Below are 17,047 nucleotides of genomic sequence, written 5' to 3' on the forward strand. Positions count from 1 at the left end.
ACATGAAGAATTTGGGGCTGTTGTCATTTAAGAGAGCAGCAGGAGGCACGGGCGAGGCTTTGAACTCGCAGGACATCTGGAAGGAGGGGACCGCAACACCTATTTCTGCTGACGCTGCACTTGGTTCACGTCAGCACGGGAACAATCACAGCGCTCGGCTGCCTTGCTTGATATTTCATCTCCTTTTGGAAAACAAAGAGCCCAGTAAAATCAATACCAGGCACCCGTTGGGAGCCTCCTCACGCCCCGCTCCGCGGCTGAACCCCGGCGCTCTCAGCAGCTCCCGGGAAACGCCGTTCGCGCCGCTCCCCATCCCGCCCTCTCTCGTCCATGTGCCTGGCTTTACATGTCCCTGCCCAAGGGCCCGCCCCGTGGGCGGAGGACGCCGGCCCCCGAGCCCCGAGCTGTCACCAGCTTCTCCCGGCCGCAGCGCCCGCAGTCCCCGCCCGGCCGCCGCCGCCGCTCCTTCCATCCCTCCTTCCCTCCCGGGAAGTGCTTGCCCGGAATGCGCGTCCGGGGCTTCGCTGACTAGTTTGAAGGGTGGCGGGCCTGGGGAACAGCTGATGAGGGCAAATACAGATTTCTAGACCCAACTACGGCTTATATACAGATATATATATAAAACATACATGATTACGTGTATCCGTAAAAGGATATTTATGCTGACCTCACAATGAGAAATGAGCCCGTTCCTGCTTGCAAAGGCAAGCGACATTCCTGTGCTAGCTGTGACTTCTCGGTCAGACCTGGGCAGAGTGAGAAGGCTAAGCCTGACCCACCCGAAAGAACAGACCGGCCCGGTGGTCCCCGGGCTCTGCACCAAGCTGCTCACTTGAAAGAAGAGACCGTCCCCAGGCCCTGCCGTGGCTCCTGCAGCAGCACGTTGGATCCCCAGGAGGAATGTTGTACAGGTAGGTTTTGTCAACTAACGTCTTTTGCACGTCTCTCGTTTTCCTCCAGAGTTTTCTGGGGAATGGGATAAACACAAAGAATGTGCCTGGTTGGTAACAGCGTTGTGCATAAGGGAAAACAAGAGCTTGGCTGGCTGTGCTTTCCTTATTGCAAGTTTCTAGTCCTAATCTGTCAGAAATCTCCAATTTGTATTTTAATTGAGGAAAGGACACTACTAGATAGTGTGTGTGGCCTTTCCATGCTTCTGACAGTGTTGGCTCCCCTGCCATTTAAGCTTTCTGCAGCTTTCCAAAATACTGGGCCTGGCAATGGGTGGGAACATCACTTGCATTCCCGACCATACCTGAGAGCAGTGCTTGTTTTCCTGGCCATTCCTGCCCTGACCTGCCATGCACAGCGAGAACAAAACTCTCCTGTTCTAGTTCCTCAGACAGATGTCTGACTACAGAGGTAGGCAGCAAAATCTTTTGTCATTGAGGTAGTGAGGAAGGCCATGAATTGAGAATGGTTTACCTGAAATTTTAATAGTATCAGTTTTTAAGAGGATGCATAAAGAAACAGGCGCTAATATTAAGGATTTTTTGCAGATGATGCCACCAAACATTTTTTACCATACAGGTTGATGAATGAACCCAAATTAGCAAGAGGAAGTGGACACTTTCAAAGTCTAAACCTGGTGCTACAACTGACATAGTTTAGAGCGCTTGAGCTAATTTATCAGTTGATCAGCCTTTCAGTTTTTGCTTAATGTTGAGCACACGGTCCAATTTACTAACTGAAATTTAAGGATGTGTGAGTGTTGTTCAGTCATGGCCTTATTACCTGTATAGTTCAATTTCTGCACTAAACCCCTGAGTGTTACTTCTATGCTACTTCGTAGGGATTTACAAAATTTAATGTTGGTACAATACCCTGAAATTGGTAACACTTTATATGCCTATGAATTTTATTGCCCTTGCATTGAGTATTTTACAGGCTTTTATGATAGATTAAAAATGCTGAGTGCTTTATGTGAGAAATTTCAGTGTTTCTAAAACAATTTTTGGTTACATGCTTTGGCGCAGTCTCGCTGGTCTAGTGACACAGTTACTTCTGGCATTGCGTCACTGCTAGAATTTCTCCGTAGTGGTGAGACTCCCAAAAATGTTTTCTTCACTCTAATGTTTTGAAATAAAGCCAACTGGATTTCATTTCTCTCAGAAATTACATTAAAGTATTGCTGAAATAGGGTGAATTTTATTGGTTTTTTAATGCCTGTTTATGTTTTGCCCATATAAAGATGAGGACTGTGCTCTACAGAGATGAGTGGGTGTGACATATGCTGTATTTATAAACACTTTTGCAAGCTGTCATCTGAGTTTTCATGGCTGAAGAGAACTATGTTAATTTTAAATCTCATATGGTATGTTATAAAACACATTGGGAGCTAGGAGTATTAGGTGGAATTGTTTGAATAAAAGAACCCTTTCCACCCTGATCCATATCTATGTTTAGAATCTGTAGCATTGAGAAGAGTGACTTAAGAGAGGATTAATATGTCCTAAAAAGTTGAGTCTGACTATGCACAGCTGTGCCTGTGTGAAGAATCCTTGCTCTCATAACTGGTGTCACTGATGACAGGGAAATTATTTATGTGGGTTATGAACCATTTCTACAACAAAGAGTGTGCAAGATTGGAGTCCTAACAATGCAGTAAAGTTGTCCCAGGAAAAATTCTTTCAGAAATTTTATTTTGCAATAGTCAGTTGGATGAACTTTCCCTTTCTTCTTTCTGAGTGGTGGAAACAGAAACTGACTTCTTTGATGATGTACCCTCTGTTGATCCAAACAGGGATGTGTGAAGTTATTTATCAGTTCCCCAAACTGTATTTTGAGGATGATGTCTGAACCCAAGATAAGCAATGTGCACTTCATATTTAACACTGAGTGAACAGCACGCAGTGCTGTATTCAACAGTCTCTTTGTGGGCCACTGCAGCACAGTCACTTCTGTAGCAAGGCCAATTATCTCTGGTATATGTTTAAGTTCTCTAGAAATAAAATTCTCAGCAACGTTCTTTTTGAAATAGTAAAAGACTTTGTCCAAAATTTCATCCCAATATGTTTGAAGTACTTTATTTTAACAATACTGAGACTACTTTTTCACATAAAACATTTCAACATGGTTTTGGACCGATTAGTTAGAACTATTTCTATTGAATATTTTTGGAAAATCGGGATTCATGAGAAATTGTTCCAAATTTATTACTTCACTGACACTCAGAAGGGTATTATAGAAGAAAAAAATTCCATTAGCATACAAGTCTGGAATTATGAGTAAGATACTGAACCTGGATGTTACTCTATAGCAACATGCAATCTCTGGTACCTTTGTGTATGGAAAATTCTTCTGGTTAGCATTGGAGATTTGACCAGATTAGAATTTCATTTGATTTTATTTTCCCATTTTGGTTTTAGTGTTTACAGATTAAATAAAGCCCATTATATACATGGAATGGATAAATATAATAGATAGATGCAAAAGACATAATCAATCTTATGATGTCTTAGTAAAAAAAAAAAAGTAAATTTGCTTGGAAAGTCTTGCAGTCTTGGCATTAAAACTGATCTTAATTTTCAAGAGAGTTGTCTTAGAAAGTACTGAATATACTCCATAAGCAAAAACTAAAAGCGTGAAGGGTAATAAACGAGAATCTGAAAGAAGCTTTATAGGTCCATATTTAGGTTCTTAAATTACTGACCTGGTTTTTCAAAGGTACTGACCAGCCAGCTGCGCATGTGAGTTCCACCAGAGCGCACAACTCTCCAGTGCTTCCAGAAACACACCTGTTCCTTGGGATCAGCAATGTGAAATTTTATAAACCTTTTTCTATACTTCTTTAACTTTTATTAAGTTGGATGCATAAAGTACTGTTCTAGGACACCCCAATTTTGCCTCATGTAATCTTCCTTTCCTAAGTTTTGGCAGAGGAAAGCCCGGCTTATGTAGTGAGGTCACTGAGGGACCTGAGATGTTGGCTGGCAGCCTTGTGGCACTTTTGTTTGGCTGTGAACTGACTCTTACTTTAAGTTACCAATTCCAGTGAGTATTTTCAAAAGAGAAACCATGGTTTTATTGCACGTTTGGGAAGTCCTCAGCCAGAAGGTTGTTCCTATTTTTCACCTCTTTTCAAACGAAAATGATCCGTCTCTGGAAATACCAACAGATATCTTTTTGTATCAAAAGCCAGAAACAGTATTTAAACATGAGTCTGAGCTTAGAGGGCAAAGTATTTTGTTAGTTTATCCTATTGCTTATTTTCACTATATGTATTTCTCTCCTCCTTGTCATTGCAGTTTTATTGCCCAAAATATAGGTGTAGTTTTCTATATTTTTGCAGCATATTGAACAAAAATTAGTTGTATAAGTACACAGTTTAACTCTGATACTCTTGAGGCCAAGTGTTAATGGACAGATGATTGTCTAGAATAGATAAAATAATTTCTTTTTTTGAGTGGAACTATATAAATTTCTGGATCCATGTCTCCCCCTTAAATGCTAGTAGATTGTTGCTTTTTCTTCATGTATATTGCCACAAAATACCACAAATTTTGTCTGTTTTTTCAAGTAACAGTTTTAAACAACATATATTCATAAGTGACAGAGTCAGAGCTTTTCCTTGTTGTTTTTTTTAGTATTTTAGTAACACAAAACTATCTCTGGGGTTGTAGAAACTAAAGTCACAGTAAATCGACTTGTCTTCCCAACATCTTCCCAAATTACATGATCCCATTGACCTAATTTATATCTGAAACCAGGAAAGTGGCAATGTTATGTGCAAGAATTTGTTATTATTGATTAACTTTTCTTGGTTTGAGTTCTGTGACTTGGGTACCAGCAGTCTAAGCTATAACATCAAAACACAGTAGTGTTTCTGCTTTTAATTTTGCGAATTATCGCAGTAATGTGCAAAGCTATTGAAATTCATGCAATAGCATATCAGAGCACAGAAACTTGTTAATACTACGTCAGAGTCATCATTTGATAGGATAAAATTATAATCTGATTATAAATTTTCGTGTCGTAGTTTTTGTGTGTTGTATAATGCTTACTAGGATGTTCTGAAGGAAAGCTGAATGCAGGTAAAGGTTTTGTAGGTCAGTGCCATTATTTAAAGATTTTACAATTTTCCAGTGTCATATTCCATTTGAGAAAAATGATTTTTCATCAAGAGGGGTGGATTTTTTGTTTTGATTTGTTTTGTTATTTACTGTTGTGGTATGTTGATGCTGGCTGGATGCCAGATCCTCCCCAAAGCCACTCTGTCACTCCCCTTCTCAGCTGGACAGGGGGAAGAACATAACAGAAGGTTTGTGGGTCAAGATAGGAGAGATCACTCAGCATTTACTGTCACGGGTGAAACAGACTAGACTTTGGGAAATTAATTTAGTTTATTACCAATGAAATCAGTGTAGGGTAATGAGAAATAAACCCGAATCTTAAAAAACCCCAAACATTCCCACCCACTCTTCCCTTCTTCACAGCACTAACTTCACTCCTGATTTCTCTATCTGCTCTCACTGAGTGGAGCAGGGGGATGGGGAATGGGGGTTTTGTTCAGTTCATCACATGTCGTCTCTGCCTCTCCTTCTTCATCATGGGGAGGGCTTCTCACACTCTTCCCCCGTTCCAGCGTGGGGCCCTGCCCAAAGGAGACAGTCTTCCAAGAACTTCTCCAACAGGAGTCCCTCCAAAAGGTTGTGGTTCTTCACTAACTGCTCCAGTGTGTGTGTCCCTCCCACAGGGTGCAGTCCTTAGGAACAGGCTGTTCCAGTGTGACTCCCCCATGGGCTCCTGCTCCAGTAGGCTCCTCTCTCCATGGGACCATGTGTTCTGGCAGGAGGCTGCTCAAGCATGGGCTTCCCATGTGGTCACAACCTCCTCTGGACATCCACCTGCCCCTGTGTGAGGTCCTCCATGGGCTGCAGATGGATCTCTGCTCCCCCATGGATCCCTATGGGCTGCAGGGGTACAGCTGCCTCACCATGCTCTGCACCGTGGCCTGCAGGGGAATCTCTGCTCCAGTGCCTGGAGCACCTCCTTGCCTTCCTCCTTCACTGACCTTGTGTCTGCAGGGCTGCTCCTCTCATGCATTCCCACTCCTCTCTCCCAGCTGCATTTGCTCTTGTGTAGTAATTTTCCCCCCTTCTTAAATCCATTATTCCAGAGGCGCTGTCACTGTTGGCTGGTGGGCTTGGCCTTGGCCAGCAGCAGGTCCATCTTTAGACATAAAAATGTGAAAGTATGTGGTATGAATATGAATTAAAATATTTTCTGACTTCTGTCAAGTTTGGTAATGGTGAAGATGCAACTGATTTTTAAAAATTTTTTCCTTTAATCTGAAAATGTAAAAACATAAAAATTAATGGTTTCAAAGTCAGAAATTAAAAACCTTTATTGAGATCACAATTGCCATCTTACCTTCTTAAAGATTTTAGGGTTTTTTTGCATTTCTTTGGGAGGAATAGAATTCTCACCACTTTTCACATATGATTTCAGGCATAGGACTGTCTGAAAATTAAACAGATATGGCCTTATATTCTCTCCACTATGTCCTTAGCCCTCAAAAATTAAGGATCATTTATCTGTGTTTAGGGTACAATGGAACAATAATAATAACTCTAAAAATTTTAAACCCATCAGTGTCCTACCTACTTTAATGTATATATTTTGTGAAGTCTCAAGAGCTTTAGAAAAAGCAATAGCAGTGGAAGTGAAGAGTGGAATGTCACAGCTAAAACGGAGAGACCCTTACATCTCATGGACAATGCTGGCTTTTGGGATACAAGCAAAGCTGGTAAAAGCAATTTTACATTGTATCTTGTATGTCATTCTGGCAGTGCTTCTTAGGCAGCAGCCAACAACTTTTCCCAAAATGACTCATTCAAATGGAACTTTGTAAATGCAGGCTCCATCCTGTGGCCTGGGTGACTTCCATGTCACCAGTAGCTCAGGTTGGAGCACACTTGACAGTGCTTCTGTGCAGGACAGGAGGCTTGAGCCAGGAGGCCATCCAGGTGAGATTTTAAGCAGAGGGACTGGACACTTTAATGCATCTTACAGGCAAGGGCCTAAGTTGAACTTTGAATACAGGAAACGTTAGGCCAAGACCTTTCTAATTCAACAGTTTCAGGGCACCTGTAGCAAGGGAAAGAGAGCCCAGTCTGTGGTGATTATGCACGGGCAAACAGATAGGTTCTGTGTCTGGACTGTTGGCTGAGGCTGGTGGATTATTCCGGTCCCTGCAGCCAGAGGCAGCTCATTTGGCATGTTCTTCTGGTAACTTTTCCATCAGGCTCTTCTATGCGCAAGTGCCGAGCTGCTGAGGACCAGAGTGGCCCAGTCCTAACATGGCACTAGCCAGCCTGTGTCTGTCTGTGTCTTGTTGGTGATGATGAGTGGGATGGCTCCAGCCCACACCATCACTGTTCCTCTGCATCTGCTTGTACCCAGCCTTGGCTGCTGCTGCCTATTCCCTGGGGCAGAGTCTGGCACTGTCTGGCTGGGTGCCCCCAGTGCTGCCAAGAGCAGAGGGTGCAGAAAGACTTTTCTTCCTCCTGGCACAGCCATCCACCTTGGCAGCATCAGACTTAGTGCAGAAAATGAAGGGGAGAAGTGCAGATGTACTCACCAGTGTTAAAATTATCACGTGGACACAATTCTGGTAACTCCTTGATGCCCTCGTGTTACATCCACAAGAAATTCTGCCTCTCTTTTTCTGTGGGGCTCAGCTGCAAATATTTCATGCTTGAATATCTAAGAAGTTGAAAATGTAATTGGAAATTTATGCTTTGTAGGCATACATGGTTATCACAAATGTATGTTTAAAACCCTGTTATGAATAGCCTGATTGAAGAGTGAAGGTCTTACTGATGAGTAAAATCAGTAGAGTACTCTTCTTGTGGAGTACTCTTCAGGAATTATGAAAAGGTTTTCTTGATTTGTGTAGAAGCAATATAGAACTGTAACAACTATAAATAACTGTGGCAACCCCAGCATCCTCTGACTAAATCTACAGGCAACCCTTTGGCTCAAGAGCAGTTGATGGGACATATCCTTTATATTTACTTCAATATTAAAATATGTCTATTTATCTTATGAGATACCATTATTTGGTAGCTTCACGTGATTTTGTTGGTAATCAACCAGTTATAATTTTCTCTTCAGGAACTTCTGGGTTTTAAACTACTATTGGAATGTTGTTGTTTAAAACGTAATGAACTTTCCTAATTCCTTCAAACTCCCTACAGCCTTTTAGCTCCATCAAAAGTTCACTCTGTGATAGAAAGTCAATTCCTTTTTCACAGTAATTCACTCTTTGCTAACTGTTATTTGGAGTAGAAAATGTACCTTTAAAAATATTGCAAGCTTTTGAGCTTTGAGAAGTAAAGTGGAGAATATGAAAGTTTCTATAGTCAAGCTTTAATTTTTGTATTTTTCCTTAATTCAGTAAGAATACCAGTGTTGCTTGTTTGTTTGCTTGTTTCTTTTTTAAGGGGAGAGGAAAAAGCCTATTTTCTTTTAAAAAAATCATATTTCAGTGAAATACTGTTGTTTATGTATGCCACTCCCCTCTAGTGAATAAAAGTGGAATTGCTCCATCTCATGCCGTGCCGCGGACCCCAGATACAACTGGATTATGGAATTTTTCTTCAACTTTGAGTGACAGAGAGTTATCTTTTTTTCAGAGGAACAATGTGAACTTTTTTCTTGCTTTTTCTTTAAGGACCAACTAGACCTGCATTGCTAAGCATGTCAAGTTTGCTAAAATCTGTCTTTTACACACACATAATGCCCCAGTAAATATAAAATGAACTTTAACAACAGCAAAACTGTATTAGTTATTACTCCTGTGTCTGTATATCTTTGGTTTAGAGTAATAGTTTCATGCTTCTTGCCCCTGTTTACATAAATGAAGCATTTGTTTTAACAATGTTTACTTTTTTCTTGATTATTGAAAATATTTTTATGTAGTAATATTAACTCCTCCATGATAGGTTGGTGTTTGCTTTATTAAACCCTTAAGTAATTGATATCAATGCTAGAGTGGTTTTGTCACAGATGGGTGTGCAAGCCAAGATAAAAATATGTTTTCACTTGGACATTTTTGATGAAGAGGTAACAGAGGAAGCTAGTGTTATAAATATGTGTTGTACATGATAAATATTCTGTCAAATATCACTTAAAAAGGTAACAAGTGTGGAATTTCTCTGGCCAGAAGTCAGTCAAATAGTTCCGTTGGTCATACAAGTCTGTCTTTATCAGCCATGGAGAGAAATGCATGCACTTAGGTTCCAATTAAACATCTGAAGTACACAGCTAAAACATGCTATTGACTGCACATTACAGATACCTCAGGCTAGCATGAGATAAATCCTCAATGTGGTAGTCTAAAAAATCTATTTGTGTCTGCTTCTTTGCTCATTAATTATTCAATTTATTTGAATAATAAATGTGCCACTAATCAGTGGTGCTGGTGAAAACCCCTTCTTCTTTTAACCTGACAACCAAATTTAGTCCATTAGGGTTGCACAGGCTGTGCAGATCACAAGCTTAGAAAAGTAAGTAGCCTCAAGAAGTTGTATAAGATGTAAGATTCAGGTGAACCCTGAATCAACCAAAAATCTGATGTGAGGCAAATGTGTGGTGAAAAATGTTTCATAGGAAAAAAGAACATGGGTCCAAAGTTTTTTTCAGTCATGACTAAGAAATGCAGAGGTATGCTGAGAGTAGAATTTGCTTTACAGAGCTTCCTGTGTTTATATATCATACTCACACATTAAAACTAACACCAAGCATTCACCTCCCTGAAGCCTAAAGAGTGGGATGTGTGAATATAGCTGAGAGGCCAAGTGTAACACATTTCCTTGTTTTCTTTCCTTTAGGGATATTTTACATGTCACATCTTTGCACTTTTCTGACACCCAAAGATGCAGTTCACTCTAGTTCTTAAAGGATGGCAGATGTTGTTTGTAAAGGCTACAAGCACATTTTTTTTTCTTTTTCATTAAAAGAATTGTTAAATTATATGAGGTCAAATCCCATGGCATCTGGTTAGGCAAAACTCACACTCAGATTTGAGGACTATAGCTTTTTTAAAAAAATTGATGTACTGTGCTGTACATCACTGCAGCTCTGTATTTTCTTCCTTTGTCTCAAAAGGATAAACTGCTGTTTGTTATTGCACAGCATTTTCAAAACTGTGGTTGAGAAGTACTATTACAGAACTATTATTAAAAATGATCTCTTTTCCAGAGAAATCAGTGCTTGCCCAGCCAACATTTGTTTTTGAAAAGAAGGATCGTCTTTTGAAGGTGAAAAGCTTTTTTTTTACTTTATTGATAAAAATTGCTGAGAAATGGGGTTTCTATAGAAATTATCCTAGTAGTAGTAAAAGATTTTAGCCCAGGCTAAGACTTGTAATAAGTGATCTCAAAATAGAACAGGGAAGAGTAGAAAGTACAAACAAGGCTGCTTTTAATGCATATATGCTGAATTGGTATACTTTGTGTCTTGGTCTAGAAAATGACTGTTCTTTTTTCCTTGACCTTTCCATGCCTTTTTTTTCCCCCAGCGTCCTGCAGAAGACCCAGTTTGCAAAGCTGAAAATGGTAATAACCTCTTTATGCACTTCATGTATAATACACAATGGGTTATTCATAGGTCTGACTGTTGCCTGGGAAAACAGTGTTTGCACCCTTACTTTGTAGGAGCAGGGGCAAATGCCTATCAGTAGACCAAGACCTTGTGGGTTGTAAAGCAACCTACTATGTTCTTATATACATGTCCCTGTCTTACCTCAAGAATTCTTCCATCCTAACTCTCATATTTACCAGAAAGACCAACTCCAGAAGCCCTGGAAATTGACCAAACATATTCATGAGCTTCTCACTGCCTTTTCTATTTGTTTAGGCAGCATTTTAGTATAACTTCTCATTCTTAATGTCTTCTGGGCTATGAACTGATTCTGAGGGCTTGCTTTGAGTTCCCTGAACTTAGTAGAAATAAAGAAGACTCCCTAGGGCTTTGTGGCAGGTGTTGACTGTGATTCCAAAGACCTCTTGCTCTTAGGTATTGCCTTAAAGCTGTTCTGTAAGTCAGTCCTAGAATTTATTGTGTTCACGTTTTAATTCTATATCATAAGATTGTGCTGAAATCTCCTGCCAACTTGTCTCTGCATAACATTATATTTCCTGTTCTCTAGATTTCACTAGTTGTTCCAGAAAACGTGCAAGATCATCATCTTTTACTTTCCAAAAGTCTGGCACTCAGCCTAACATTGGTATGACATTTAGCTCCTGTCATGTTCTAATTCCTGTAAGTTCCGTATTCTTAGCTGATGAAGAAGAGAATAAATTTTCCTGTCTAAGAAATGTTTTTGCACTATAGGCATACTGAAAGTCATGAAAATTAAACACTGGTATACTCATTGGTAATTTCCAATAAATACCTTTTTAAGTAAAAATATAATCTTTTTCCATACTTATATAATATTACACAAAGTTGAAAAATCTATATATTCATATAATTTTCTAGAGTTGCTCACACAGTCAAGGGAGGAGGAAAGCTGGAAAGGAGCGATATTCCTTGGCTTCTGGAAGAGATCAGCATTTTTTCCCTGGGCAATCCTTAAAAATGTAAAGCAATTTCCAAAAGGGCTCCTCCTTCTGTCCAGCAAACAGCTAACTGGCAAGGCCCTTTAAGGACTGTATGTTGCTTCCATGGGAAATGCAAACAAATCACTGAGTGCAGAAGGACTGATCTGTTTTTTACAATGTTTATGTAACATATGGATGGGACCAGGAAGGTACTTCTGAATTTAGGCATTAATATGTTCTAATTATTAATATAAATTAATAATTCATTAATACACATAGTGTACACTATGTGTATTAATACATTATAGTGTACACTATTTTTTGTTTTATATAGTTCTGTGACACACCCGAATGTAGCTCAGAGGATTTAAGATATGCTAAGCTTGGTTTACTCTGAAAATTATACCGAGATCATACCAAAAAAAAAAAATCATATATATGGTAGAAATTGTAGAGTATACCTACGATAACATGGGGTGCAGAAGGAAACTTGAGTATTTGACCTCTTGATTGCCCACACTGTTAAAGTGATAGCTCACTCCTTGGTTCTGTTTTGGATCTCTCCAGCTGGAGGTCTCCAGGACAGAATTCCAGTTACAGAGGGGATTAGCTGTGTGCTTGAGCCAGGCTGTGCCCTCAGCCTCAGAGACATCCCCGAATAAGCAGTATAGACATTACCTAACAGTTTACTTCATGAAGCTTGTAGATAGCAGATAATAATTTACTCTACTGCCACTGAAGGCATGACATCAACCTGGCTAACCCTAAAATTGATCTTTCTGATCTTTCCTATTCTCCAAACAGATGATAATTTCAGTCTCTTATTCTTTCAGATACAGCTCTCACACAGAAAAGAGGGAGATCATCTTCCTTTACCATCCCTCCTACCTTCCCTCCCTCCCAGACAGGTAATTAAAAATAAACATTTATGTAGAAAAGCAGGTATTAGCTACAATAAAGTGGTGTACAGAAATGCTTTTTCAGCAGGACATAGCTGAAGCGCATTGGACTAGTCTGGTATTTAGACAGAAAAAAGGAATGTTTTAGGAGGAGGACTGGTACTTCAATAGAAGACATGTTTTTTGCATCCTGCAGGGTTGGGGTGGAATCTTTGAATAATTTGCAAATAGGCAATTTCAGACTGTGGTACAAATTATATTTGAAAAAAACTAGAATGTACTTACAGTAATTACATCAATAGTTTGCTTGCAATTTAATGGTGATGGAATATAGGAATATAATTTTCTGTCCAGTCTTCCATCTAACCAGTGACCCAGGGAGTATTCTCCCACTTAGCACTAACAGGAACAAGTGGTCTTGAATCCTAGTTTACGTCTCTTACCAGAGTCAGGTCCTTGACAGACAGTGGCATAAAGGATTTCTAAACAATTATAAAAGGACACAGCACTGCAAAAGCAACAAACCACACTGTTTCTGCAGTGAAAAAGTAGTGATTGTATGTAGTGCATCAGTTGTGCCATTTGAGGACAAGTATGATGTCCTTAAGGGGAAGGGAGTACCTAAGATTCAGAGATGCTTGTGGTGGAAAAGAAAGACGGTCCAAAAAAGGTTACAAGTTTTATTAGTAAATAACGTACTTGGCATGGAAATTGGTACAAGTTAGTCCGTGATCTCCTAGTATGAGCAGTGGGTTTTGGATAAAGGGGTAGGGTGAAAGGAAAGAGAGAGATGAACTAGACAGTGAGAGAGAGAGATAAAGAAAGAGAGAAAAAGACATCACTAGTCCTAGCTTCAGCTGATGGGGTGTCCAGGGCCCTGGTGTGCACATGCACCTGGGGTTCATGAGGGTACCTTTTTATAGAGAAGTTTTTCCCACCCTGTTATAAGTTTCTCACTTTCTATGCAAATCATTTACCATTAGCAGTCTGTTCTTCAAGTCTTTCTGGAAATGAGTTGGAGGCTTTGGGTGTCTTGGGTGGTCTTGATCCCCCCTACAGTCCATCCCCACTTCTCAGCCTCATTCCTGTGATTGCACTGTGCTGTCTTGTGCTTATCTCCAGGAGCCATAACAAGGACTTTCGTCCCCCAAAAATGCTGCCCTACCTCCATATGGCCCCTTCTCCAGCCATATCCTGTACTTTCACACAGCATGTTATTACCAACAATCCTTGGCTGGCTCCACAGCTATCCACATGTTGGTGGCAGACACAATAACCTGCTCATCTTCTAGGCTTTGACAACATAGTTGTCATCACTTTTTTACTGGCATTTGATATCTTTATTAAAACAGTGAAAGCATCAATAGTGCATTGCCACCATTATTACAGTAATTCTAAAGCTCTTTTTAGCAGAATAGGACAGGGTACATTTATTTATGCCCATATGCTTGGGCCTTGTTTATTCATCTTAATAATGCCCCAAACTCAACTAGATGGCATTGCCATTTCAACGACTTATACAAAACAGCAGCACCCAGTCTCCAAAGCTGAAAAAAAATTTTGAGTTTAAAACATTCAATAATATCCAAAACACTTCTGTCTCTGACATAGCCAGGAAAGCTCTGGTGCTTTCTGTGCCTAAGTCTACCCACTTGTAAAACTGAGATAGTAAACAGCTATCTCGGAAAACTTCATTAGATGGATAGGTTAGAATATTGTTCAGATACCTCCAAAATAGGGAGGGGTTACAGAAACATGAATTAATGATTAAAATTTGTTATTATTAATTATTGAAGTTTAATTTCCTTTTCTGTAGTAAAGAAGAATAACATATTCATGACTGCAGCTCTTCTTCGAAGAAACCCTGACTTCATAAAAAGTACAAAAGAAGGTAACTGTCATTGTAAGAGTTTCTCCTTGTAGTTGCACAAAGACATTCTTAACAGATCTAGAAGACATAAAAATATCAGCTATTTTCCATAATGAGTGATAGGCTAAGTGTCTTTATGCAATTTATAGATTATTCATTTGACAGTGCAAATGTCCTATGAACTCTGGTCTGAGTATCGCTCTGACTACTTATTTCCTGAGTGGACTGAATATAACTGAATAGAACTGAATATAGCCTTGAATAGTGAAATTCCATGTTTCTGAGTACTTCTGCTCCCAGAGAAGGCAATGAAAAACCCTATTGGCATCTGCAGAGGAGGGATTAAATCTGAAATGCCAGAAGACAGATCTAAAACAAAGCAATAAATACAAGTATGAATATAAATATATATTTAAATATATAAATAGAAATATATTTTATAAACACAAATATGTATGTTTATGTATATAACACATTACTTTTTTATCCTGATAGGGTAACAGGGGTTGGTTTCACTGCAGAGTCATATATTTCAGAAAGCATTACAATTTTTCACAATATGTAGCAAGTAAACAACAATAAATATTATTTTGAAATGTTTTGAAACTTTCAGTTAAAGAGACAAGGCATACAGGTATGGATTAGGTGTGAAGAAAAAGTTTCTGTTTAAATATTTTGTGTTTGTATTTTGCAAGGATCCTTGTCACCAAGTCAATTGCGGAATGTCATTAGACCTGCCATTTTACAACCCCCACAAGCCATGACCTGTCCTGAAAATCCTGTAGTATCTCTAGTGACTAAGAAAGAAGCATGTGTTCAGGTAAAAAGAAAAATAATTTTCCTGGCTAATGTATGTTTGGAGCTCAAATTATAAACACACACACACACACCCCAAACAAATAAAAAACTCCCACCAAACAAAACAGTGCTGTTTTAAAACAAGTTATTTCACTTTATGATTTTCAGGAAAGTTCCCATACAAGTCTCAGTGGAATTGTTGGATTACTGACTTGATATGGTGTTAAGCTCATGCTGAATGTCTTTGATCCCCATATCACCATTGGCCAATCAGAGCTCAAGTCAGTCCAGCAGTTTAATTACCTAGGCAGCCTCATCTCCTCGGACGGTAAGATTGACGGAGAGATAGACAACAGGTTAGCAAAGGCATACAGTGCCTTCAGAAAGCTTCATAAAAGAGTTTGGCGAAATAAACACCTGAAAAAAAGTACAAAGATCAGTGTTTACAGAGCCACTGTGCTGTCTACTCTCTTATATGGATCCGAATCATGGGTCATCTACCGCCACCCCCTGTGTCTCCTAGAACGCTTCCATCAACGCTGCCTCCGTACAATCCTAAACATCCACTGGTCAGATTATGTGACCAATACATCTGTTCTAGAACAAGCAGCTGTCACAAGTATTGAGGCCATGTTGCTGAGAACACAGCTGTGTTGAGCAGGGCACGTCTCAAGGATGAAGGACCACTGCCTCCCTAAGATCCTGCTTTATGGTGAACTTGCCACCGGCTGCCGCAAGAGAGGAGCCTTGAAGAAAAGATACAAGGACTCCCTGAAACAACATCTCAGCCTTGGCCATATTGATCTTCATAACTGGTCTACTCTGGCCTCCAGTTGGGAGGTCTGGAGACACACCATCTATAACGCTGCGGATGCTTTTGAGAACGCACGCAGGATCACTTTTGAGGTGAACAGACAACGCAGAAAGAATCGTGTATTGCAGAATTTACCACCTAAGGAGTCTTCCTGCTGTGCCTTTTGCAACCAGACATGTCTATCTTGTATTGGGCTTTTTAGCCACCAGTGCGCTTGTAACAAACGTGGGTAGAGCCCTTCCCAAAGACATGATGAATGTCTTTGAAAAAACATGTCTTCTCTGCAGGCTGTCCCACCTTTCTGATGTGAGGGTTCAGTGGGCAAATAAGCTTTGGGTCTTCTGGATTTTGTTTGTTTAGAAAGTGAGATTTTAACGTTTTAATTCAGGGCACTGGCTGGAGGAAGCTCTGCCAACTACCACATATCTACCTGTAACTACCTGTATCTATACTTATCTGTCTATCTATATATCAGTGCCTGGATTCTAGAAAATCTGTTTAAGCAGAAAATACACAAGGTCTAATTACTCCATCTGGTTTTATTATTCCTAGCTATCTGAAGACAGCTCTTATTCCTCAGCTGAGTATTCAGCAAGTTCCAAAACAGCAGCGAGGTCATCTACTACCAGAAATCTTTCTAACTCTCAAACACCACAGTAAGTTTTTATTTATTATAATTCTACATAATTTTATCACTTGGCTGATGGCATGCCCTTTCATCCTTCGTGTCTAACAAAGTACTAAACCAATGTTATCCACACACACACAGAGTTCAGTGGTGTTTGTGTGTGGTGCCAATGTTTCCATGTGCTAACATGAACTTCACATGCCATAAAAATGGACTCCAGACTGGAATTAATCTCTGTGGGACAGTTTGCTTCTCACTAGCAACCACCAAGCCAGAGACTATTCGGTTTGCCATCTCTCTTCTGATTGCATATCTGCTACACCTCATAAAAAGGTGTAAAGAAACTCAGGAAGTTTCAGTCTTTTGAGAAACTACTAAAACATGTCAGCATATTGGACCCAAGAGGCATAGAGAAAAACATATAAGATTGATTTGGAAGACCAAATTCAATTGACGCTCTACTTCTGTTCACAGAATATTGCGCTTCTG

At 39.8% G+C, this 17,047-nt stretch overlaps 1 protein-coding gene across 1 annotated transcript in view; it reads left to right on the top strand.

Annotated features, from left to right (window-relative positions):
- Positions 1 to 459: 459 nt before the first annotated feature.
- RANBP3L (RAN binding protein 3 like) overlaps positions 460 to 17,047 on the top strand; it is a 32,191-nt gene continuing 15,603 nt past the window's right edge. Inside the window, exons 1-8 of the mRNA XM_018077193.1 lie at positions 460 to 911; positions 10,207 to 10,265; positions 10,526 to 10,562; positions 11,156 to 11,233; positions 12,383 to 12,457; positions 14,265 to 14,339; positions 15,014 to 15,138; positions 16,483 to 16,586. Of these exons, the coding sequence (XP_017932682.1) occupies positions 674 to 911; positions 10,207 to 10,265; positions 10,526 to 10,562; positions 11,156 to 11,233; positions 12,383 to 12,457; positions 14,265 to 14,339; positions 15,014 to 15,138; positions 16,483 to 16,586 (791 nt within the window). The 5' untranslated portion in view covers positions 460 to 673. The remainder of the gene's footprint in view (positions 912 to 10,206; positions 10,266 to 10,525; positions 10,563 to 11,155; positions 11,234 to 12,382; positions 12,458 to 14,264; positions 14,340 to 15,013; positions 15,139 to 16,482; positions 16,587 to 17,047) is intronic.

This window comes from Manacus vitellinus, unplaced genomic scaffold, assembly GCF_001715985.3.
Source record: "Manacus vitellinus isolate BGI_N305 unplaced genomic scaffold, ASM171598v3 scaffold_36_pilon, whole genome shotgun sequence".
Classification (NCBI taxonomy): domain Eukaryota; kingdom Metazoa; phylum Chordata; class Aves; order Passeriformes; family Pipridae; genus Manacus; species Manacus vitellinus.